The sequence below is a fragment of the Neodiprion lecontei genome, chromosome 7 (assembly GCF_021901455.1).
Source record: "Neodiprion lecontei isolate iyNeoLeco1 chromosome 7, iyNeoLeco1.1, whole genome shotgun sequence".
Lineage (NCBI taxonomy): Eukaryota > Metazoa > Arthropoda > Insecta > Hymenoptera > Diprionidae > Neodiprion > Neodiprion lecontei.
The window spans coordinates 25,423,294-25,448,803 of NC_060266.1; the positions used below are offsets into that span (position 1 = coordinate 25,423,294).

At 44.4% G+C, this 25,510-nt stretch overlaps 3 protein-coding genes and 1 long non-coding RNA gene across 7 annotated transcripts in view; 2 read left to right on the forward strand and 2 right to left on the reverse strand.

Moving 5' to 3' along the window:
• Positions 1-189, reverse strand: part of LOC124295531 — a 172,546-nt gene extending 172,357 nt beyond the window's left edge. The window contains exon 1 of the long non-coding RNA XR_006905484.1: positions 127-189. This is a non-coding gene — a long non-coding RNA (uncharacterized LOC124295531). The remainder of the gene's footprint in view (positions 1-126) is intronic.
• Positions 80-4,599, forward strand: LOC124295530 (damage-control phosphatase ARMT1-like). The gene is made up of 6 exons (XM_046745929.1): positions 80-568; positions 1,650-1,755; positions 1,838-2,094; positions 2,168-2,353; positions 2,424-2,835; positions 2,912-4,599. The coding sequence occupies exons 1-6, from the start codon at positions 267-269 to the stop codon at positions 3,263-3,265; spliced, it is 1,617 nt and encodes a 538-aa protein (XP_046601885.1). The 5' UTR covers positions 80-266; the 3' UTR covers positions 3,266-4,599.
• LOC107223094 (Golgi phosphoprotein 3 homolog sauron) lies at positions 3,796-7,381 on the reverse strand. Its single transcript, XM_015662671.2, has 4 exons — positions 6,893-7,381; positions 6,582-6,828; positions 6,325-6,500; positions 3,796-5,904 (listed from the first exon to the last, which is right to left on the reverse strand). Exons 1-4 carry the CDS (start codon positions 7,148-7,150, stop codon positions 5,656-5,658), a joined length of 930 nt encoding a protein of 309 aa, XP_015518157.2. The 5' UTR covers positions 7,151-7,381; the 3' UTR covers positions 3,796-5,655.
• A 3,212-nt stretch (positions 7,382-10,593) lies between these two features.
• On the forward strand, positions 10,594-25,420 carry LOC107223095. 4 transcript variants are annotated; one of them, XM_015662672.2, is made up of 5 exons: positions 10,594-10,964; positions 20,480-20,610; positions 22,710-24,512; positions 24,905-25,103; positions 25,233-25,420. In XM_015662672.2, exons 2-5 carry the CDS (start codon positions 20,484-20,486, stop codon positions 25,279-25,281), a joined length of 2,178 nt encoding a protein of 725 aa, XP_015518158.2. In that variant the 5' UTR covers positions 10,594-10,964; positions 20,480-20,483; the 3' UTR covers positions 25,282-25,420. The 4 variants fall into 4 exon arrangements, with proteins under 4 accessions (XP_015518158.2, XP_015518159.2, XP_046600973.1 ...); XM_015662673.2 differs by lacking the exon at positions 20,480-20,610; XM_046745017.1 differs by lacking the exons at positions 10,594-10,964; positions 20,480-20,610 and adding an exon at positions 21,047-21,200.
• The last annotated feature ends 90 nt before the right edge of the window (positions 25,421-25,510 follow it).

The window sequence follows — 25,510 nt, forward strand, 5'->3', positions numbered from 1 at the left end:
TTTTTTTTATCACAGTTTACTGAATTTCAAACAGTTTACAAAATCGTAAAATAACAATTTTTAATCAGCACGAATCATTCCGGTAACGTTACTAACTTCAACATGATTATATCAAGTCAGATTTACCTTCTTCATCCGGGTAAAGACGAATTATCTTCACGCACTGCTCCGACATCTAAAAAGTTTGGTAGGACGCTTAAAATCACAACACGATACACTGAAAACGTTCGAGATAACTGTTTAGTGAGGGGGGAACGAAGAGATTTATGCAAAGCCACAGCACGCCGCCAACTCACATTCGTGGTTCAACCGCTACTGAGGCCGGTTCGAAGATGACTTCACGCCTCACACCGACAATTCTCGGCGGCCTAACGTTCCTGTTGTTGCTGTGTTTCGACGGCTTGTTGATTGATAATAACTGCGTCGCGGCGCCGAGTTTGATCGCAAATGTGTCGAACGAAACTGGGGAAGTTTTTCTGTCGTCGCCAAATTTGAAACTCGAACACGAACCGGAGTTGCTGGACACCGTCATTCCGTTCGGCGTTCAGTCGTCTCCAAAGTACAAAAGGTGATCGTCAATTTTTTTACTCTCACTTCACGTTGCTACCGGTTTTTGTTTATCGTATTGAAGTTAGCAACGTTATCGTAACGATTCATATCGAGGAAAAAGTGTTGCTTCTAGATTTTCGAATTGTTTGAAATTCAGTAAACCATAATAAAACAGAGTTACTAAATTAAACATCGTTTTTGTTTTAACTGAGAGAATAACGACAATCTATACCTTATCGGGCAGTGATTTAGAGTATTTAATATTGCAGCAGGCACTTTTAATTCATTTTTCACGTAATCATAAAGTCATGATGACACGAATAACAAAAATTTCGAGAAATCAATGCTACAAAATGTAATAAACGGTTATACCATGACGAACCATGACTCGAAATTTCAGTGTTCGAATAAACTATTTTTAGACGATTAAAAGAAAAGGAAAAATACAAAGGGCATTCACCGTGAAAACTTAATTAGATTATTTGAATGTTTAAATAATTATAGAAAGTCCGGCGAAGGAATTTTTTTTTTTTAATTTGCTTAAAGAGAATTTCAATAATGAGTGGTACTACACGTCAGGTGGTCAATATTTTGGGCGACAAAATAGCTCTAAATATATATATATATATGTATATTTTATTACGACGTATTACGCAATGCGTGTAATAGGGGTCATCTACGGATCATTGATTATAAGTCGCTATCAGACATTCGATATATATATATATATATATATATATATATATATATATAAAACATCGTCGTCGTAAAACATCAGTTCATACATATGTTCATACATAATCTCACTCAAATTCTTTTCCCAGTCTTTAAAACTGATGTTTTACGACCCGCGTGATTTTACGAAATTCGCGGATTATCTAGTATATGACGTGCTCTGTATTTCTTGAAATTGGGTAATTCTTTTCATGGAATGTATTACATAAGTTCCGTGATTTTACTGACAGTAAAACAATTGTTGATACGATACATACATCTTTACTGTAAAATGTTACACCGACGTGATATAGATATATTACGTTACACCTACGGAAGTGTGTTATACGTTCAAGGTTTATCACGTGTTTTTAATAAATCTGCAGAAGTCTCGCCTATCATGGAGTCAGATATGGACTACCTCGGATCGTAACTCGAGTCATCGATTCCCTCGTCAATGATAGAGAAGAAATTGTTCAGAATTACGGTCAGGTAAACTTCGTTCGAAACTTCGTAAACAATACCCTGGGCGATAATATTTGATCTCGTTGTTAATTTCTTTTTAATTTCACAGTCCGCTGGGAAAGATTTGGATCAAGCGTTGAGCTCCATTCGCAATTTGAAGAATGAGATACTAACAAACGCAGAGTTGAAACCTCTGCGTTTTTCACCTAATGAAAATGATACCTGGTCTAACGAGGTCAGGGTGTGGAACAATTATCTAGCAGAACGTACTAAAATAGAGGGAGTTATTCCAAGGTTTTACAGCACTATCTACGTTTACTTGGAATGCTACGTGTATCGAAGGATCGCTGAGGCGTTTCATTTCACGTAAGGAATTGCAATAGGCAAATTTTCGAGAGAAAAATTTTCATGAAGCTAACAAGAACTCGTTGTGATTCAGGGAAACGTTGAAATTTTACGATCCGTTCGCTAAACAAAAAAGACGGGCTTTCGAGGATTCAACAGCAAGCGCCATTGCAGTGGCTGCTCATACTCTGCAAGAAATCGACAGAATACCGGAAGTATCATCGGCGAATGAGAAACAACAATTTATTAAGCACCTGAAACTGGGCTTATGGGGCAACAGGTAAACTCGGGGTGTAAAGTTTTTACGGATCGATTGTGTTTCATGATTATTTACGTATTTTATCGCGCAGGGTCGATCTGTCATTCAGCCATGGTGCTGCGGTAGGTCAAACCGGAAATCCGCTCGAACTACTAAGTGGCCTGGATAAAAACATTCTCGTAGACGGCACCGATTTGGCCTGGAATGCCTTGGTTAATTGCAGAGCGAAGAAGCCCAACGGCACGATAACGGTCGATATAGTGCTGGACAATGCAGGCTACGAATTATTCACCGATCTCAGTCTCTCCGCCTTTTTGATCGCTCGCAATCTTGCAGATAGGATACGATTTTACGTGAAACGTATTCCCTGGTTCGTCAGTGACGTTACCACGCGAGATTTTCAATGGATCATCCAACACATGAAGAATTCTTCGAATCCTGATTTATCGCGGTTTGGAGAGCTGCTGAAGGGTCACGTAGAGACCGGTGTATTTTCTATTTTGGTAGGAATCTGCGAGAGTTGCGCGAACTTTGAAACGGTTGACGAGATTCATCATTTTTTTCCGCCTTCACTTACAGGATGAGCCTTTCTGGACCAGCCCGTTTGTTTTCTCAGAAATGCCCCAAAAGGATCCCGCCTTGTACGCTAAACTTTCAGAAGCAAGTCTGGTCATATTCAAGGGCGACTTGAATTACAGAAAATTATTCGGAGATATTAACTGGGAACACACCACGAGCATTCTTCAAGCAATCCGAGGATTTTTGCCAACGAATTTCGTCAGTCTAAGGACACTCAAGTCGGACGTTTGTGTGGGGTTGAAGCCCAACCAAGCTGAGTCTATCGCAAGAGTAGATCCGAAATGGCTTGGAACAGCAAAATACGGTGTCATAACAGCGGCTGCAAATAATCAGACCTGCAGCAGAGCAGGATAATCTGCCGTCACTCAAAGTAGACAAAAAAACTCAGAATTTTCATTTTTGTCCGAATAAAAGAGAAATTTATTCTATGTAGTATAATAGAATTCTGTACTAACGCATCCATAGTAATCAATGCGTATTACACGTACTTCTAATGACCTTAATTTAATCACCCATTATGAAATATATATTTATTCGAAATTAAAAATCATATCAGTTGGCTGGCTATGTACCGAAGTATACGTACGTAATTGAGAATTATACCCTAAGCAGAATTTGGCATTACTCGCAACAATGACAACGTTGCTGTTGGCACGGGTTCTGTTACCAACACTTGAGGAATAATTTTTAGATGACATCAAAAATAGGAAAATAGTTATCGATTATTTGGAAAATGTCGTAAAGTTAGAAAACAAAAAATTCGCCGAATGCGGTATCAACTTCAGAGTTTTCAAATTCTGTGCGGTTCTTGCTAACCGTTCGTACCTCAACCATTACGACGCGCGACGGTTTGTCCAAAATTTGTAACCTTTTTTCAATTGAACTGAGGCCTTCTGTGAAATTTCCAACCTTTACACGATCTTCCAATTGAACTGGGTCTAAAGAATGAGGTTCTTCCATGCCTTGCTCTTCCTCACACATTTCTATGAGCTCATCAATTGTCAGCTCCTGATTATTTGAATTTTGTCAGTCTGAGGACAGTCAAGTCGGAAGACCGTGTAGGGTTGAAGCCTAACGAAGCAGTCTCTCGGCAAAACGGATTCTGAGTGGATGAGAGCTGGAAAGTACGGACTTATAACAGCAGCTATGAAGACTAGTACTTGCAGCTGAGAAATTCAGTTCCAAATAAAAGGAGCAAGTGGCTTAGTTTATTAGGTGCGCCTAATCGTGAGTGGAGTAAACAAATTTTAGCGAGTGATTTCAATGAAACCTGCCAACGAAACTTCGCACCTGTGCACATAACACAGCCTTTTCTGCCTCACCAATTTACACCTCGCGTGATATTGCTGACGACTATCTTGTACTACCTGGAATATTTATTTTATTACACTTAGTAGTAATACAATATTTTATAATAATAAAGAGTAATAAGTAACCATTATTCGTAAATACATAATATCCTTTCTGTCCTATAAACGTTTGTACAATCATTATATTATAACTTAGATATCAAATGTTGGGAAATAACGTTAAAATTTCTTAAATAAATTTTATCCTCTCTCTTCCCTTCCAGCTGATAAGATATAAATCGACGTAGCAATTTAAGTGATTGCATCAGTTACGCGATTCGTTATAATATTTCTAGTATACAATTATCTTTTCGTCAAATGACCGCTTCTCTCTGCATGCCTTTTTACAAAAAATCGATTAACTTGATTTATGTTTATTTCATTCATCCGTTTTACTTTTTGCAGGTGATTAGCTGCATAAGCTTGCTTGAAAGTCACAATTAGAGCGACATTTATTATTTGGAATAATCGATGAGAAATGTAATAGAAACAATTCATTTACACCGGGACATGAATACTTCGTAATCGCGAATAAAACACAAAGAAACTTCCGGTTTATAGATTAAATAAGCCACTAAGATCATTTACCGTGAGGAATTTTATAAAATGTACCACTCTTCAAATTTGTTGCAACGTATATCAAATAATACTTACGTTCGCTTCTAAAAAAAATATGTAGGTACTGTTATCATAACTCACACGACCGTCCTAAATTGTTTTACCTACCCCGCCAATAATTCAAATAAGCTCTATTGACACACGTTCTAAAAATTACTAAAACAAAAGGAAATAACCAAACGAGGAAAAAACCTAGAAATTATATACCTAATAAATGGCATTGTTACAATGATCAAGAATTAGATGAGTGTTGGTCTTGCGCTTGGCGCAAAAGTGAATTCAAGCTGCAGCTATTGAATGTGACCAAAACAAGAAGAAAAAAAAGAATACCAATATAAATACGCTCAAAAATACAGGAAATAAAAACGAATGTCTCTCTCTCAAAAAAGTCTAGAATTTTTTTTGGAAACATCACCTCTCGCACCAAAATGGTTCGCTGGACAATTTGAGGGGTCGAAACCAAGTTGGGGCGACGTATATCACGGACAAATACGGGCCGGAACCTGTCATTCATTTTGATACGTTTACATGAACGATAAAATACGAACATTTCAGCTATCAAGCATTGAGATATTCGGAACGAAAATGAATGTCGGACGCCCTTAAGACTATAAATATTTATTAACGAAAGTAAGGGTGGTATAATTTCCCTGGGTGTGCATATGTACACCGACGCGCGACTCTGAACGACACGCGTACACTCGATCCTTCTATTTACACATATATATCAAATTAATTCATTGATCCCTATACTTTGAGGCAGTTGGGGAAATTTCGCTACTTCGTAAACGCTGCAAATACAGCCCAAAGGACGGGATTCGCGTTTGGTTTCGCGGCCTCTGCCTCAAAGTCGAGGTCTAGCAAAGTTCGTACTCGCCTCATCGCAACCTCATAGTCATCGTCGCACAGCGGGGCAAACGCATTTTCCAAGACATCGGCTGCATGTGCCAAAATCACCAATGCCAGCGTTCTGCGGTCCATTCGGCCTGCATCGTTTACCCAACGACCCAATACGGCTTCTTGAATCTGTGGGCAAGGCAGGGAAAATTAAAACGGACACTCGACTTGATTGTACTTGTGGAAACTTTGGTGCTAAAACAAAATTTGTACCAGACAAAGAGTTGTTTTAATCTTTAGAGAGCCGGCCTGGCTCATTTAGGAGTCAGCAAATAACTCCGAAACTCCATGGGACGTGATTACTATTTATATGGATAAATCATGTCTCTACGAAATGTCGAATTTCAAGGGAAAAATGCTGGCCCTCTAAAGATTAAGACATATTTGATTGTTTTAATGACCGGACGTAAGCGAACAGCTTCTGGAGTGTCAAACAATGATTTTTCTCTATCTAATCAGTTTCCGATGTGTTAGATAAGCGCTATCACCACTACCCACAATTTAGTGCGTTAACTATTTTATGCCGAACTCCCTCTACGTTTAGCGAACCTTTTTGACCAGCCGAGTTTTGGCGAGATTGTCTGTGAGCGGGTGAGTGGTCATATCGAACAGAAGAAAGTTCTGTTTCTCAGTGGTGAGAACACCCTTCTCGACAAGATTTTTGGCCAATCGTTCCCTCACATTTTTGAGCTGATATCGTAGCTTCAGCGGATTCCAAGTCTCGCCTGAAACAACGCGACAATCAATCCCTCGACTTTTGTCTTCGAATGCTAAAATCAGAAAGAACAGATGCGTAAACGGCTTACCGCTGAGATACTCGATCCAGCTCTGAACAGTCTCAGGAGGATCGGTTTCCTTGAGATGTTTAAGAGCCTCGTCGAGGAGGACGTCACCCGTAGGCGAGTCGCTCTTGAGGAGGAGTTTCCTGGCGAGTAAACCGCGCCTCCGCATACCAGCCTTTTCAAGTTCGACTCGTCCCCTGAGACCGAGCTCGGCTAGGATGCAGCCGCGCAGGCCGGAGCTGATACAGTCATTCCAGAAGGACGTGTATCCCTGAAAGAAGGAACCTCGAAGTTGAGCCCTAGGTCGCTCTAGGAGAAGAACAGCGCAGACCTACCTCCTTGTCCTTGAGTCCTAGTAGCAGGACCTCCTCCATGAGGGTGAGCCTCGTCTCCTTGTCGGAGTCAGAGTCAACGGCTGGATTGCAGTTCAGGTCCTTCTGGGATGAAGTCTCGGAGTCGGCGCCATGCGCCGAGGACTTGTCCGAGTTCCCGGTTAGCTCGTTGGAGCCATCCTGCCCGTTTCCCCCGCTGCCCCCGCTTCCGCTGTTTACAATTCTGCGACGTTGCACCAGACCGTCACCCCGATTCATCATGCGTGTGTTGTTGAGATACGAGCGGGCGGATTATTCCAGAAATGACGCTGGTGACGCGACCCTCCTCGGTGACGACGATTCGCAACGATGCGCGATTTTAGTAAGGGCAAAAGGCCGGACCGTCTGTTGTCGGATAAACAATCTCCTGTTGACGTTTACATAGACACGACATATCTTTCCAAGATGGCCTACACGGTGCCAGTCGCTCCCAGCAATCACTTTCATCCCCCCTTCGGCATTCTCGAGCCGTCAAGAAATCCACCGAGCGGTGGCGCCATCTGCCGGCCGTTATTGAAACTTCAAATATCGAACATGGAACTTCGAATCTCGAACAGCGTTGCCAGTATACTGAGACGAATATTTTTTTAAATAACGCTAAGACGGTTCTTTTGATTTCTCTTCAGATGGCACCACAATAATGCTTTAGATGCTTTAATGGTGCCACAATAATTCTTCGTAGTTCTTATTTTCACAAGTGATTTTTAACGCAATTGAAACTGAATATATAATAAACAGGAATACATAATGTATTTAATTTTTTCGCCTTATAACACGGACAGTTTCACTAGAAATATACCTGTAATGATAATTAACGAACGAGGTAAGACAGACAGATTTACATCCTACAGTCTGAATTGTGAGTATAAAGATGTTAGGAACTTTTATTTATATAATGTGTTATTATTTTTAATATTTAGTACCAACAACTTGTCAAATAAATGCACTTGCAAATTGCAGACACTATCAAGGTAATCGGTATATTTTTATATTTTGACAGAAACTTTACGATTGGTTTACTTTTAGTCTCTTGTTTCTATTTCACAGTCCAATGTTAGAAATTACGCTGTCAGTCTTGAGATTTCGTTTGAAGTCTTGAGTTTATCTTCAGATTTTGGTCTAAGCGACAACATTTATTGATAAAAAAACAACTTTTCGGTTTTCCTTGAACGGACTCTAATTTTTTTAGATTCAAAGAATTTTCTCGAGGGGTTGGCAGCGCTGATCTCGACCCTCGAATCTCGAATAACGATCGCGTTGTTCTACTGTTTTCAGTTTGAAACCACCTTGTCGATCGACACCGAGAATTTATTTTTAGAAAATGATGAAATGGCAATATTCAACGTTCACGCTTATTCACCGGTGACAAATTCTTTTGTTCAAACAACAAGAAAAGCGTTCTCGCGCCGTTTAGTCCCGTATCGCACGTGTAACGAGCGATTATCCATCGAACGATACCAGCACTTTTACACCACGCTTCGCGCCGCACGAGACGACGATTAGACACGCAACCGATAATCAATATACCGCGTGTATCAATATATCGCTTCATGCAATGGAATTACGTCTTATTTCTACTCGTGCGTAATCGCGCGGTTTAGTACCATCGGTGCTTTTATTTTCACCACATCCGCTGACGCTTTTTGATAGTCGCGATAAATTAAAATGCGTCGAAGTTTTCACGGCTGTTCGAAACTCGTTTTGGTTTATTGACCGTCAGACTTTTGTATGTAAATTGAAGATTGGTTCGTTCTTTGAAAACGAGTCTATAGAATGGATTTCAATTCTCAAACTATGCGATCTCCCGTGATATATATATATATATATTTTTCTTCTCCATCCTCGACGCGACAGGATTTCTTACGAATGGGTTATTTTAAAACCGTGTGTACATCAGTTCGCGGTTTCATCCGGTCCATACTCGGGCGGATAGGAAAATGACGAGCGTCCAGTCTTTGCGGTGATAATTGCCGGTATTCCGAGTTCCTCGGCGTTATTATCGCGTTGCAAGAAGGAAGTGCCCCGTAGCGAATAGTCAGGTCTTATAGGTACGCGCACATTAGTAATGAGACCATAAAGCGGCTGCCTGCAGGATATCCGCAGAGCCTGCAGGCGGAGATATTATAATACTATACGGTCTCAATTATAACCGTTCATTTAGCGATCTGTTTAACCGGGTCCAGTACAGCCTGCATGCCGCGATAGTTTCCACGGAGAAGCATAAATCCTCAAGTCGTTTCCTTATGCGCCGCGGCTCTGGGCCCCGCGAAGAGCGGTGGAGTAAAATTGTAACGGGGGCATTACAGAATAGGTACGGTAGTGGATAACAACGAGGTCTCGTTGTACGAGAAAAGCTACGGCAGCCCGTCCACGGAACGGTCCGCAGGCGCAACAACGGCTGAAGACAATTCCTCCTGGTGCCAGGAAATAATGACAGAGAGTATAAAATCGGAGCAGAGCGTTACGTACAGTTAGGACAATTTGCGATTTCGATTTTTCGCCGGGCGGTGCAGCGAACGGAGTCCAGCATCGACACATGCAGATGGTGCAGGTATGCGGTAATAGCCCTGGCAGTACGGCTTAACTGTGCTTAGTCGCGCGTCACTGGGTTCTCTAACAACTATCGCCGTACGTATTACAGGTACGTGTACCTGGATAAAATCGGCCTACCTGTAGAAAAGTGTACCTACACTTAGACGACAACGATGACGATAAATTCGCGCTGTTGCTCGAGTAGAAATTTAGAGTCTACATTTGACCCGATTGAGGGAAACTGAACCCAGAAATCCTACGTTGATCCTCCAGGTCGTGAAGATTTAAGAAGAAACCCAACTTAAGGATCGCTTTTCAAATGTATTCATTCATCGTTCTCGCGAATAGAAAAACCCTATCAACTGATCGAATATAAAGAAAATACGATTAAACGCTTGAGTAAACCAATTCCTATTTATTGGGATTTCAATTTGATTTCGCACGTCTTAATCGTATTCTTTTTAAATTTCGTACATTTTCACCGTCAAATTAGGGTCCGATATTGCACCGCAGTAGAACCGACTTAACTATCACGAAGCTCTATGTAGGTACGATCTCCTTCAAAGTAGGCGCGAAACGTCGACTCGTGGCGAGGTGAGGAGTAACGCGTATAGTAATGAATAATTGAAAGGGTTCTCTCCCAAGATCGGGAAGAACGGCTGAACAAACGGCGTTAGAATCGGCGGAGTTTAACGACCGGGTCTGTTTCCCGTTGTCAAAGCGGAGGGCTAATCGAGGTGGAACCGCATACCTCGTACCACGGCAACCTACTCGACATGTCGCGGTCGGTGGCATCACCGAGACTCCTCTCTCGGTGCAGCGACACCAACACCTGCAGACCCGGGTAAAAGTAACAACTGTCCGCCTCAATGTCAACGGCGTTCGTACACGTTACTCGTCGATACACAGACGCGCTCCTACATCCACCTTCGACGAGGACGGTCAGGCTGCAGCCTTACACACACGATCGTCGTGTATTTCACCACAAAACCATTTTAATACAACCGGGCACCGGCTCCGCAGGCAGGCAGGCAGGCAGGCAGGTAGGAATACACCTATGTAGAAGGTGCACGAGGTGGTGGGAGCGAAAGCTGCGTTGCCCCCGCGGACTCTCCGCGAGCATACAGTCGCATTCGAGAGGTTGCGGAGAGCCGCGTTTATTCAGTCGACAAACGTTCGTCCCCGCGTTCGACCGTCTGGACCGCCGTTTCTCTGCCGATTTAATCGCCGATTGGGGACGATAGACGAGGGAAGCAAAAAAAATATATAAATAAATAAAAAAAAAAAAAAAAACACGGATCCTCCGATTCTAGTGCCGAGGTCCAGTTATGCGCGGTGCACTCTCATGTTGAGCTTCCGGTTCTACCCCGTGCGTAATTGTTTCGTCGACGACATCATCCGGGAGTGACGAGAGGCTGCCGCGGAGGAATCGCGATGTTCGGAATTCATCACACCGTCGAGGATCCAACGGCTGAGGGTTAATCGGGATCTGCGGAAGTATAAGGTAGGCCTCGTGTACCTGCAGCCGCTGCTCGCTGACGGTGTGAAAAAATTTTCTTGCCTGTTGAACGATCGCGCGGATTTTTTTATTATTTCGGTTGAAAAATTTTTTTTCTTTTTTCCTGTTTCTACTCGCTACAGCGCGTGTGAATCAGCGAGTGTAATTTGAATCGGACGTACGTGTGATACGAAATATCTCGTTCCTGTGTACGCGTGTGTGATGACGGCGTTATTATTATTTATATCAAAACGCACGAACAACGAAGTTGCGGATGATTGCCTCATAATTAATGTGCGACTCGATGAATATTGCGATTTAATAAACGTGTGTATGAATATACATATACGAATGCATAGAGCGAGTGAATGCGGGAAAATTTTGCACATGGGAACCATCGTTGGTAATAATAATTACCTCCACCGTGTCTGCTCGCATTTAAACGTAACATTGCACGTACAACGTGTACGATATTCATATTATGCGATCTAAAATACAATTATATCATATTCGTTGATCACATTATTATCATTGCACATTACAATAATGCAAAGCATAACATACATTGTCATTGGCATGTGTGTGCAATGTGTTTAATTATACCTGCCGCCACAGATTCCGAATACAGTGTGTAACAACAATGAAGGTACACAATAACGTTTCACGAATTATGAGATTATACTCACTTTTAGTTTTACGCCAGACGAGTCTCATTACTACACCCGTCGCCTTATTATCGTTCTTATTTACCTCGCCTATACCAACCGCACACACACACGCACACAACCGCATCCCGAGATACGCCCGTGTGTGTTAGTCGGGTACAGAGTTAGCAGCCTTCCGACGTGCTAACGATGCGAGCCGTCGTGATTATCCTCTCGGAATCATTCCTGGCACGGGCTTTCCGGAGAAGAACTTTTGCCCCGGAGCTCAAAGGCCTCGGTTTAGTCCAATAACCAATACGATCCTTATCTCTACGTAACAATATACGCGTACAGACTTCCTATCGTGTTTGAACAAGCCGCGCCGCTTTGCCGAGTCCTCGCATTTAAATCCGCTCTTGGTCTGGGTCGCGATAAGAATTGTAACTGAAACGGTAGCAATGACAACGCCTTCGTTATTTTTCCTGCGTACCTGTAATTACCTTCAGCCTTGCCACGTTTTATATCTGCTTTTTACACAACGCCGTTGCAAGGATGCGCAAGTTTATGTTTGAGGTCTCTGCGATAAGTTTCAAGCAGTTCGTACATTCGAATCGGTACTTTTCTGATTAACTTCACACGCGATAATCGCATATTGGATATATTGAGCTAAGAACACTTCTGTTGAATATCCTGAAAGAAAAACAATCTTAAAATTATAAGCAACAGTTGAGATATGAATTTTTTAATTTCAGTGTTTTAAAATTAAGAAATATTGATCGGATTCGATCGATTTCATTCAACCTTGGCTCATTTTTGATCAGTCAACTATTTTCCACAACTTCAATGGGACGGAGTTTTCTTTTTTCGCAAAGTTTTGTTGTTCAATATTAAATTTTCAGTAGACTGGAATCGATCGAATCTGATTTTCCTTAACTTTAAAACGCATTGAAATGAAATATTCATTTCAAAATTTGTTGCTTATAATTTGAATATTTTTCTCAAGATATTCAGAGGAAGTTCTCTCACCTCACGTTTGGTCAAATGTTATTGATATCGAATGTGCGATTATCTCGTATGGAATTGATCAGAAGAGTACCGATTCAAGCCCAGGAACCACCTTAAACGTCGGAATAAATTCATAACACATTTCTTACATTAGAAAATAAGCGAATGCCGTGAAAATAAAGAAAAAAGGAGCAGCGAGAATGGAAATAAATCGAACGTCACTATCAGCTTCTGCGTAGGCAGACAGATTTGTGGTCCACGCCGATGAAGCTGATCCGAGTTAGCGAGGCTACTCTCTCGACGTGTGACGTCACCGGCCTGACTAATTCCTGCGATCGCAGAGTCAAACGTAGCGATTCGAGAAACCGCGACTACTCGCGAGTTATGCGGCATAAATACTCTGGGTGAGTAATCCGTAGGACCGTCAAGCATTTTCAAGTGTTTATTCGTACGATTTTCCTGAGTAGCCGAGTATTTTCGGGCAATGCACGCATCGTACCGGCAGCGTTACTCATTGTCAGACTTTCAGAATCAACCTTTCGACATTTCTAAGATCGCAATATACCGACTTGCTGCACGCACTGCACTTCGTCGCAGTGATAATAGTCGAGATAACGCGATCCGTGCGGCTGAGCGATCGATCTAGATCCTTCTCTCTTGATCCCTGCGAATTATAATGCCGTTTTCTTAGAAATAAATATTTCCGAAACGCTGATACACCAAATTTCACCCAATCAAGATCCCAAAATCTTACTCGCTGACAAACATTCCCACAAATACAGTGTAATATAATTAAATAACAGCTTTCGAAGATTCGACAGTTTCTGTTTGATAAAATTCACAGAGCAGCTCGCTGCGCAAAAGTAGAGGATAAGTTATGGATTTTTTGTTTTTTTTTTTAAACCAATCGATTTTAGAATAAAATTGTCCGACGGTGCAAATAGATTTTCATACGATTTCATTAAAATTTGTAGCACAAAGCCCCAAAAACAGAGGAATTTGAATTTACTAAATTGTGCAGTAGATTTATTGCATTTGAATTCATTGTTCCGTATCCGAATAAAACTTCGAAGAGAGTGTAGGAAGTGCGATACAGAAATTTTTACTCGTGCGGTATGCTTGTGACATCACATCGAGTTTCACGGAGTGTATAACTATACAACAGCCGTAGGGTTCATCAGCCGCTTTTCAGTTTCCTCACATCCTAGACGATATCCGACAGACGTACGTTTACGGGCCTTGTCTAAGTTATTATAATAATATGGACATCACGGTGAAGATGTTGCGGAATTGCCTAACCCGAGGCTGTTTGCCATTTTCCTTTAACAATTTTATGCGCGTGCGGATGTAGGTTGTAGGTTTTAGACAAGCGTACGTAGGTACGTATATAACTGCAGAAACGGTTATATGGGTATAAAAATAATTGTGCACGTACGCATATATGTATACATACGTGTGTGTGCGTGTGTGTGTATGTGCATGTATATGCGTTACATACATCCGAGTATTTCCGTTATTTCCAAGCAATTTTGACCAGTTGAACACACGCGTCACTGCAGGTACCTACCTACATAATATACGAACGAACGTCAGTCCGAGCTGCACAGAGAGAATGGTTGTAATACACTGATTTATTGGAATGCCTGCATAATGATACGCGGAGAAGGATGAAACGGAATATCTCGACTCGGTTGTAAACGGAGGAAAAATAAGTGAAATAAAAAATTGAAGAAAAAGGGTCGGCCAAGAACGCCGAGCACGTCACCTGAATTACGCTTTACCGTATATTCCGCTTAACAGCCGAGGGGAAATTATTTGTTCTAAGAATGTTTGCCAAACGACTCCAGAAGCAGCCTGCGGGGAGAAAAATAAAGAAGAGATAATACTTAGATCTATGGGTACCGCGGTGAAGCAGCGGCGAGGAGTAATTCGTCAATTCGCGAATAACAATGCGCGTCGCGGCGTCGTCACGTATCGAGGGCGTATAATTATTATACAGCTGTTTTCGAGGGAAACCGGGACTATGAAAGTAGCGCCCGGATTGACCCTCCGTTTATTTCTAAATTCCATTACCCGTGGCGCACGTGCGTGAAACGCGTGCCGCGCAAGCGCGAATAAATTGGAAAGTCGCACGCAGAGTCGCGTGGTCAACTGCGCCTATGGTGGACGAGTAGTCGAGTAACACGGGTAGGCATGCGTACATGCCTGTGGGATACAACGACACAGGCCGCAAGAAACGGGCAACGCCTGTGCAACTTGTACACCTATGCATGGGTATGCGATAATACGTGCGAAGAATGCAAAGAAACGGGAAGCCCCGATTGACGGATATCGAGCGAACTATGGCGAAAGTGCGGAACAATAGAGGCAAATCGCGATGAAAGAGAGTAAGGTGGGAAGGAAACGGGCGAAGAAACGGAACCCGGATCGAGATGCGGATTTATTACAAGTCCCGGGATAACTATAATACGATCCCCTAAGGACTACGCGACGAGTACACGGAAGGAATACGCACGGAAGAAAAAAGAATGAACCGTTACAAATAAATAAAACAAATAAGTTGCAGGAAAACAGAGAGTATCTACGAAACAAAATCAATAAAAAATATGATGTAAACTTGGTAGACAAAGCGAAGCGTAAAAGAAAATAGAGAGAGAGAGAGAGAGGGCGATGCACCGAGGTGCCTGAACTTGCGGCTAGCACGGGGTGATGCAACGCCTCCCGCAAGCTCCGGGGTGCACTGAACTTCGCGCCTATGAGGCCCTAGATGCCTCTCCGGACCCCGTCCAGCGCTGTGCAGCTTGACCACAGACCACCGGATATCGGCTGACCCAGCGAGCCGACGTTGCGCGAGATATCCAGACGCGTGTAGCTCGGAAAAACAGACGTGAGCGAAGAGTTTGGGACCCGTTCTTGACTTACGCAATAAGGCTCGTTCCAGCGGTTTCGCGCAAGGCCCATTTTTTTTTCTTTTTTTATTTCATTTTCTCAGTTTTCGACATTTTTATTGCACGCATGCACAGATTTTTACCCTGAAATTTCCCTCTTCGGTTTCTAACAACGAGAGGGGAATGGAAGTGAAAAAGAAATTTTTTAGAAAAAGACCGATATTTCGAAAATAACATTTCATCTGATTGGATTAAATGTATTGAGGTTGAAAATTTTTTTATATCTGTTACACGATTTCCAACATTTTCAATCGTGACGAAACGTGGCCAAATAAGATACATTTAATAGAGGAAAAAATTACTCACTACCTTCGAGAATCAAAAAAATCATATAAAAAACGTCGATGGACAAATTGGAGATGTAAAGAGTCAATCCGGGTTGCGATTGACATGGAATGCCCCATATACACGTTTTTTCAAACCTTGCACCGCGGCCAAAGGGCGGGGGGCGTCCGAATCCCCCCTCTTTTCACGAACGATCGGAGAAGGCGATTTTCGCGCGTTATCTAGGCTGGGTTACCACGGAGGTCGGGCATGGCGAGCGGGGGCGACCTTGGGACCTTGGGCCCCGGCCCCCTCCACCCTCGCGAGTGTCCCCGGGCCCCGGAGGGCGACGCTGAGTAGACAGGAGCGTGTTTGTGTTTGCGTTTGTGCTCGTGCCCGCATACGATGACGATCGGGTCGCTCGGCAAGCGGCCGCCGCGGCGTTGGGCCCCGGGCCCCGGGCCCGACACTCGGCTATTCCTCTCCGAGGAATTCCTGGCATCCCATCCCCCCCTCCCTCGCCGTTTCCATTCCTCTCAACCCCTCCTCGGACCAAATAAAAGGACCTCGACGGCCTTGACGTGCTTCTACGCCATCGTACCCGGGATCCCCACCGATAGTCTGACCCCCCTGAACCACCGACGTTTGTACGTCTATCCCGCAATATCGCGCGTTTCACTTTTTTAACTCACGAATTGTAATTCGATTTTAATAGATCTGCCAATTCAGGGCATCACGATCAACGTCGATTCCCTGATAAATACGCTGAACAAGGAGGATTATCGGAAATCCTGAAGATCGCTCGGTATTGTCGACGATAATTAATCCTAGAACGGTAACGACGGGTGGGGCGAAAAACACACCACCGCTAAATTTAGAGAACGCGCATAAAGTTTTTTAAACCACGTGATTCTTGATTAAAAAACTAAGAAAATGAGACTCTTAACGATTTTTATTGTACCCGAGAGATGAAATTTACAGGTTTGAGACGGTTTTTCACCCCTCCGTCACTGGAATGGGTGAAAAAAAAAATAACGATACCGTTCCAGGGTCAATTCTCTCGAATCTACATAGTCTTAAAAATCGTTCAAACGTTCTTAATACTCGAGAGAAAACAACGACCACCAGAGTGTGATATTTTACTAGATTCTACAGGTACAGGAATACGCGAACAATCATCGGCATTAAATTCAACATGTCTAAAGGGCCTCTTTGTCCTCGATCGGATCAATGCTCGGTACCTGTTCCTCGATCGTGTGTCTATAATCTTTTTCCGGAGGGTTCCGCAGCTTGCGCCGCAGGGCAGCTGCCGAGTATCTCGAGGTATGTACAACGTACATAGACAGTGCAGGCTTCGTGTAAGGCACCATGCACTACCGATCTTCCAGGTTACGATACAGTTCGCTGTGCGGCCTGCGGTTGCGGCGGTCCCAGCAGCTCCCGTGAGGCCCGAGATAGCCGGAGAGAAGGCGCGTAACCCGGCCCTTCGGAAGCCACCGAGTTACGACTCTAAGTAGTCCGCAGACCTCGTCGCGCTTGTCGAAGCTCGGATTTGAAAAGCTGCGAAAGCGCCGAATGCCGAATTATTCGGCGGCGAAACTTGAAGTAAAGAAATCGAGCTTTGAAGAAACGACAAAGTTTCGAGAATGGCCGGAAAGCCGACGGCTCAACGTTCCGAAATCCAGGTTACGATAAAGCAAAGTTCTAAAAATGTAAAATCTGATGGAGTAGAATTCTAACAAATTAAAATATACTCGTCATTCGGAATTTCGATGTTTCGGATTTACGAACTTTCGGACTTTCGGTACTTTGAGCGTTGGTTTTCGGAGCACATGAAACTTTGATATTTCGTCAACGTTCGATTTCTTCACTTCAAATTTCGCCGGCAAAAAAACTCGGAATTCGGCGCTCTTGGAGCTTTTCAAATTCGGAATCTCAACCCTACCCCGAAGCGAAACGCGTTAATGTGCACAGATTTTGACGCGTGATCGTATTTTTGCCAGCCGATCGAGAGCCGCGACTGCGGAGCGAGGAGGAGGGGAAAATGATCGATCGCGAGGATCGATCATCATCGCGGAACGTCTATCCGAGTGAAAATTGATCGATGATCCGGAGGCTGCGGCTAACCGATATTTATATTACAACGAATTATTGAACTTAATCTGCTCTACTCGGCGTCCAATTGGCCGTGGAAGTTACCGATGGAAAGTTTACAAGTCGCGTCGTGATCTCGATCCTTTTCTCGGCGGCGTTTTTCGCATGGTCTGATAACCATCCTCGGATCGCCGTCCGTACCCGCATAAAGAGACGAAAAAATTCCGCCCTGCGTCTTTAAATTCCAAATTCTCTGACCGCGAACCAGTGAGGCGTTTACGTAAGAATGACGAGGCTTTTTTCTCCGCAGGAATAATTTCTTGCGGAGTGGAATAAACGCGTTGAACGATCTCGAACGGTTCGACATCGCGTTTCCTTTTTTCCTTCTCTCGTCTTTTCGTTCGTGAAAAGTGAAAATTCCGTATCAAAGTCAACGATCGACGATCCGATCCCGAAGACAAATTCGACGCTCGCTGCACTTTCATCCGTAATTGCGATGAAATTGTTTCCAATAACTTTTCCCCCGCCGCTGTGCGGGTGATAATTTTACTCCCGGCGTATATTGCTCTTCTAATTCTTCTCCTTCTCATTAACCACGAGTCTCGTGAACTCTGGGCAGCATTCCGCAAGATCGTAACTCAGGTCTTAACGCGGCTAGACTAACGTCGCTTGATTTAGTAAGCGTCAATTATTAACGAGCTATGCAGCCTCGTTCCCCCGATTCTCCCCTCATTCTCATCCTTAACTCCTCTCCTCTTCCTGTTTTATCCATCGCGTAGTTATGCACGGACGCGATTTTGCGAGATCCCTTGCAGGTGTTAAGACCACCTTCCCATGGAAAGACCGAACCATTATCCGAGAGACGATTAAAATAGCGGGGACACAAGACGCGCTGAGATTTATTCCAGGCATGCCTCATTCGACATTACGGCTAGTGATTAAAAATCTCATGATGTCAAGATTCAACGACGCGATTGAACAGCTCCGAACCCCGAGGAAGCAGTTTCGCGTGATTTCTTTCACTTGTTCCACTAAATTTTATTCACCGGTATTGATTTCGGGGGGGGGGGGGGGGATTAACCATCATCCGTTTCCGTAATCATTTGGTGAATCCGTGCAAGGAGAAACCTGATGAAGATTTATTTTTTTTTAATCGATAAAAATTTCCCCGCTGATATTACGGTTTCTTTTTCACGACCTTATATACCACGGCTTGTAGAAAGTGATTTCTTCGAGCCAGAATCGAGGTTCGCCCTGAATATAGACACGTATGCAGCCTGATTCAACGGGATCTGATTTATGCAGACCATAAAAATTTCAAGCAGGTATACATATATTAGGCGATGTACGTTGAGACTCGTTTTTTCCACACCGAGAGTAAAAGTCGAACGATCTTCTCGTCGTGTCAGATCTTCCGGCTGGCAGCTTGGGTTGAATTCGTTATTTCAAAGCTGAACTTGTACCTGTCGTAGATTTCCCTCAGGGCGGAAGTAGTCACGTTTCCTATGTGACTCAGAAAACGGAAATGGATGTACGCGATCACTCTCTTCCTCGTTAGAACTGTTTCATTCACAGCTGAACACGTCAAAGTTCCAAGTATGAGGAAACACCGATCATGATATATTATATATAATAATTATACTTCCAGTTTCATTATCGTCGTAAATTGCTTGGTGAATTAAATAAATTATTATTGTAGAATCTTTCATTCTTATTACGGAAAGAAATATCATATCGTTTCCATCAAACACTGAACCTTTTGCGGAACAGCGTCTGATGTATGAGACACCGTTTTTGCATTCAATTTTTGAGATACCGGTGTCAGTTTTATTGCGTAATTGAACTTCTAGGATGTCGATGTTGATGTTTTAAGAGGGATTATAATAATTCCGCGAATATAGCGAGCGTTATAAATAAACAAAGTGTTGAAAATGCCTGTTTTTACAGAATCAATGTAATTGTGGAAAGGTTCTGGGGACCGACAAAGTGGAACTCGGTAATCTTGGGTTTTTGAGATCGCTTAAAACGAATTCGACGTCAGAATTTCAATAATTCAAAATGGCTAATCCAATATGGCGTACTGAAAATATAAAAATTCATCCTATTCGCTTGAAGTTTGTTACTCGGGTTTTCGGGGTCGCATTTGGTGAGAAAAAAAATCTCCGAGTGTAAATTTTCGAAGATCTGACCACATTATGGAAATCCCATTTTTCCTCGGTTTCAAGGAATTTTTTTAAGGAAAAGGTTTACTCCATAGGTTCGTGAATTTGTCGAACGTTCGGAAAAATTTCCGCAAATGCGGTAACGGAAGTTGAGCGACGTTGAGCGGGTTCTCAGGGCGCTACGAAATCGCGTTACGAGTTCCACGTACGATCAGAGAGCGAGAGCAGGCCGCATGGCACACATATTTGCATGGGAGAAAGCAGCCGGGCCCCTGGGCCCGTGGATATCGGGCCCATTAGCGAGGTTGCGTAAGAGGTTGTAATAACCGACGGTCGGATTCGATCCCCAAGTATGCGCCGTACGTAGGCAACCTTACATCAACTCGATCCCTTGTCTGTTCCAGAATTATGCGGTGGTTCGGTTCGCAACCCGAGGCTGCGCCGAGACTTCTGAGGCTGAGTCCCCTTCGCCCTGAAGAAGACCCGGAAGCCGCGATGCTCAGGCTGCACGTGACGGGCTCGACGCGACTGAGAGGTACGACCTTCGCTGAACCTTTGGGGTGAAAACTTTTTTTTTTCCAGTTGTCACTCGACGAATTTCTGACAAATACTTGACAAAAAAATTGCAATAATCGGTAGCAACCGCTGAATATTTTCCTACCTTCCGCTCACCTTACGAACCTTGAGAAAATTTTTTAAAAAAAGTTACAAACCGAGCGAACCAAGTCACCTCCTCACCCTGCGACTTTGACATTGTCGGGTCAGCTTTCTAGAAGCTCAAGTTTTTCGCGAATCGGATCTTCCGCGAACCCGTGACACAATCGTATCGAACAATGCCGCCACACGAGTGTAAGCTCAGCTCACGATTCTCGACCGAGTTACGCGGCTTTTCATCCGTAGTCAGGATGCCTGCGGCTGCCGCCCATCCTGTCTCTCCGATTAAAACCCGGCGCGATATCCCCGAGCTCATTCAGTTTCTTTCTCTCGTTCTATACGACAGCATGTCGATCGTCGCTGTTCTCTACAACGACGCGGCCACCGATCCAGCCGGGGATCCACGGTCGAAATGTGCCGAATTCACCGCCCCCCAATCTTCCGTCTACAGGCCGTCGACGATATTTCGATGTAAATATTTACCGGTTTTTAACGCTTGTTTATCCGTGACGTGTTTCTGTGTGTGTGTGTGTGAGGCAGTGACGCGTGAGCCGCTTGTTTTTACGACTCGAGTCGATCATCGACGGGTCTTTTAGTCAGGGACATGGCTTCACCTAATAATACGTGCAGTACGATATCTGCGATGGAATTTATATTATCAAGACGGGTTTTCACGCCTTATGCAATTTAGTTTACACCTTTTTTGGTTTGTTTTTTTTTTTTTTTTTTTTATTGCGTCAACCGAACTCATTGAGCCGACCGATTTTCGTGATCGTGTATAGTTATTCTTGTCAGTCCGGTGAATCGAATCGAAGATCGATTATAACGATCACGTGATAAAGGAATTTTAATTACAATTTGGAAACGGTTGTCGAGAAATTGTGTTTCGGAACTATTTGCGGTAGAAATATTGAAACGAAATTTGAACACTCGTTCTTGAATCGAGTCGTGGTTCGAGGTGCGTACGTGCGTTGCGAAAATAACCACTTTTACTTTGACCGCCTGTGGCTAAAGGGGACGGCACGTGTGACGAGAGGTCAGATTTAATCACGATTACATACCTACAACATCCTAGAAGAATTCTATACGAAAACGTGATTTATTTTTCGTTCCAAATTGAGCAAAAAAGCCGCGACGCGATCAGAACAGTGATGTAAAAAAAAGTAAATAAATAAAATAAAAACACACCGAGAAAGGTAGAGAAGATTAGTTAACGCGAATATATCACGATGTATTTCGTAATCGATTATAAACAGAATTCCAAGGACACGTAAGACTCTTTTCCCCTCCGGGGTCAATTTTCGAAATAACTATGACCGAAATCCAACGCCGTTCAAAAACGAATTTCGTCTTGTCTAGCCGCATTTCGTTTCTCGCGGTCGATTACACCGGTCGACAACAATTTACTCTTTGCCTGTAACGTGAAAACTCTTAACTTATTCGTAAAATAGATTTGTTACTACAATATTTTGGATACGAATTGTTTTATTGTGATATGAATTACTTAGTTTTTCCGAAAAATACCGTTTTCGTGAACAAAAATTAGGTTTTATTTATATATTACATGTATATATATTGTCAAAGTACATTGATACAATCTACCCTCGTTATAAAACCATATTTCTTTCGATTCGATCAGGTCTGGTTTTTGTTTTACAGCTACTGTACCGGTAAAATTGAATGTTTATCGCTTTGACTTGTCGTTTTTTATTCCAGCTCATTTTGTTATTTGTTTTAACTAATTAACTGATATTCATAGTAAATAAATAAGCACTCTGAATCAAAAAAGTTAAGCCAAAACGATAAACATTCAATCTCACCGGCACAGTGGCTGCAACGCAAAACCTATAAGACCCGATCGAATCGAAATAAATATGGTTTTCCAACGAGGGTAGATTACAGGTAATTAAAAATTATGAAACACCTTCCTTGTTGCAAGATTTTATCGACCAGTGTTAACCAGGGACCGCGATGTTTCAGACATGTCACCGCTGCGATGGGTCAGACGAAAGTCGTCGAGCTCGGAATCGGAGCGTAACTGTTACAACGTGCAGACATCCGAGGTGACTACGGAGCGAGTCGGGTCGTCGAAGAAGGAGAAGCAGAAGCGTTCGCACGAGGATCGTCGCCGCGGGGCTCGAGAGAAGCGGAACCCGCTTTTGGACCGGGTGCGAAACGCGCGGCTGAGCTTCTTCCGGGAGCAGGAAGCCCCGGCCGATCAGGAACACCGAGAGCTGAGTTTGAACGCGGACGCGCGGCTAAACGAGATGGTGCGACTCAGAGGGCGGCCTCTGAGCATCAACGACGATCGGCGCTCCCTCTGCTGCAGCGAGATCGAGCTTTCGTCGAGGATCGATCACCAGGAGCGGTCGCTGCGGGGGCGGAAACGCCGCTCCAAGTCGCACAGCCGACTGCCGAGCGCGTCGCCGGGCGAAGAGGGCGTCGCGACGCCCTTTGCCGGCTCGATATTGGGCCCGACGATGTCCTCGGACGACGTCTGCGGGGCGGAAAACTCTCGGGCGTCTAGGTCAAGGTGGTACAACGGCGGGGAGGCGGGATTCGACAGCGTTACACCATCGAGCTGCCTCGCGGCAAAGTTCAGGGCGATGCAGGACCGGTACCTGAAAAGCTCGACCAGCCGACTTATCGCCAAGTTCTACAAACGAGAGACGCGGCCCGACGCCGAGGCCTCGGAACGACGTCGACTCCGCAGCTTCTCCTACGGCACGCTTCCCGGACTCGACGAACTCCGCACCAACCCCCTTTACGTCGACAACGAACCCGAGGACGACAACGACTCGGGCATCCTCGACAACGACTCCGCCACCAGTTCCTTACTAGACGATCGCTGCGACGGCGCGGATCCTCCGCCGAGACTTCCGCCCCGGAGGACATCCGTCCCGACGCTTTTACCCGGGAAGAGGGGATGCTCGGTGATGGGACTGTCCTGCAGCAACGTTACTCTTGGCATAGAACGCGATCCTCTGAGCAATGCGAACGTCTACCAAGCGACGAACTCCGAGCTTCTGACGAGGCGGGAGGCCGACGAAACCTCGGCACCACGGGGGCAGCCGTTGTCCGTTGTCAGGGACAGGTCCTACACCCCGGAGACGATGGTCGTCCGGCTGACGCGAGAGGAGGTGGACCAGTCGCTGGGGATCTTCATCGCCAAGACGTCCGAGGCCAGGCCGGGATACCTGGTGGCCCATGTCGTGCCGAACGGACTGGCCGACAGGGAGGGAACGCTGACGATAGGGGACGAGATCCTGGTGGTTAACGGACGTCGGTTGAGGGGCTGCACGATGGTCGAGGCTCGCCGGCTGCTGGCCGGGGCTGGAACGCAGCTCGAGGTAGTCGACATCGTAGTCTCTAGGATGCGCCGAGTCTCCGACGAGGAGCAGGACGAGGCGAGGGACCGCGGTAGGCCCAGGAAGCTGAGAGAGAGCAGCGTCGACTACGAGAACGTCCTCGTAGAGAACGGGCAGGGCCTCGTCCCCGAGGTCGTCGTCTCCTCGCCCAGGTCGCACTTTCGCAAGCATCACTCCAGGGCTCATCGCGATCCTCGAAGCGACTCCAGCGTGTCAATATCCTCGGAGAAGTCGAGCCCTTCTTCATCCCACTCGTCCCAATCCTCGCACAGCGTATCGACGTTCTGCACGTTGCCCAGGCGACCCCGAAGCACAGTTTCCACCTTTCACACCGTCGTCTTTGAGAAAGGCTCCGGGAAGAAATCCCTCGGGTTCACCATCGTCGGTGGAAGGGACAGCCCCAAAGGAAGCATCGGTGAGTTTGCCGATACCTGAGTTGCTTTTTCATAGGAAGACAAGGATGACAAGGAAGGTATCCCAGGTCGATGTCACCGATTCGATTGCTTTTGCAACATGTTACGGTAGACTAAAAACTAAGCGAGACGTATTCTTCCGTATTTGCCATTTGACAAATTAAGGGGGTGAAACCACCCTCCGAAATAGGGCACTGTTCTTGCTGTCAAAGGGATTGAAGAAATTAAGTTTTTCATTTCTCGTTATGAGAAATCTTGCCCAATTCGATTTGTCAAAGAATGTCATGTCCTTGCGAGTGCTCTAAACCGCTGTGCTGGTTGTACCTACCTACCTACCTTGGCTTTCGGTAATTTCGGAGGGTCCTTTTGTCAGAACTCGTTTTTTCCCCTGCAGGTATTTTCGTCAAGTCAGTACTGCCTGGAGGCCAGGCTGCCGAAGATGGCCGACTGCGAGCCGGGGACGAAATTTTGGCAGTCAACGGTCAGGTCTGTCACCATTTGGCGCACAGGGAGGCGGTTCAGTTATTTCGCAACATTAAGCGCGGATCGGTTGCTCTTCATCTCTGCAGACGCGCGAAGCATCGGGAACCGCAGTGAGTTTCGGTTTTTTAAATAACTTTCCAACACGTCGAATTATTTTTCTCTCTGGAATTTGTGCGTTTTGTTATTTTCAGTCGGTACAGCACGAATTTTGCTTAAATTTTGTACTTCTCCTGTTTCAGAACCCAGAAGGCCAAGTCGTGCGCAGACCTTTTACTCGCCGACGCGTAGCTCGGAATTTAAGGAAACTTCGAATATTGTAAAAACTGCAATTCGTACCGCTGGACGCAACGTTGTGCATAATGAAAAACTGTATATTTGTAAAAATTTGACAAGAAATAAAAGTAGCCGCTCGATACTTTTCTATAAATATAATATTTTCCTCGAATGTTTCCTACTTATATACGTACCCCGGTCATTGGAATTTCCGCTCGTTATCAATTCGTCGAACGACACGTAA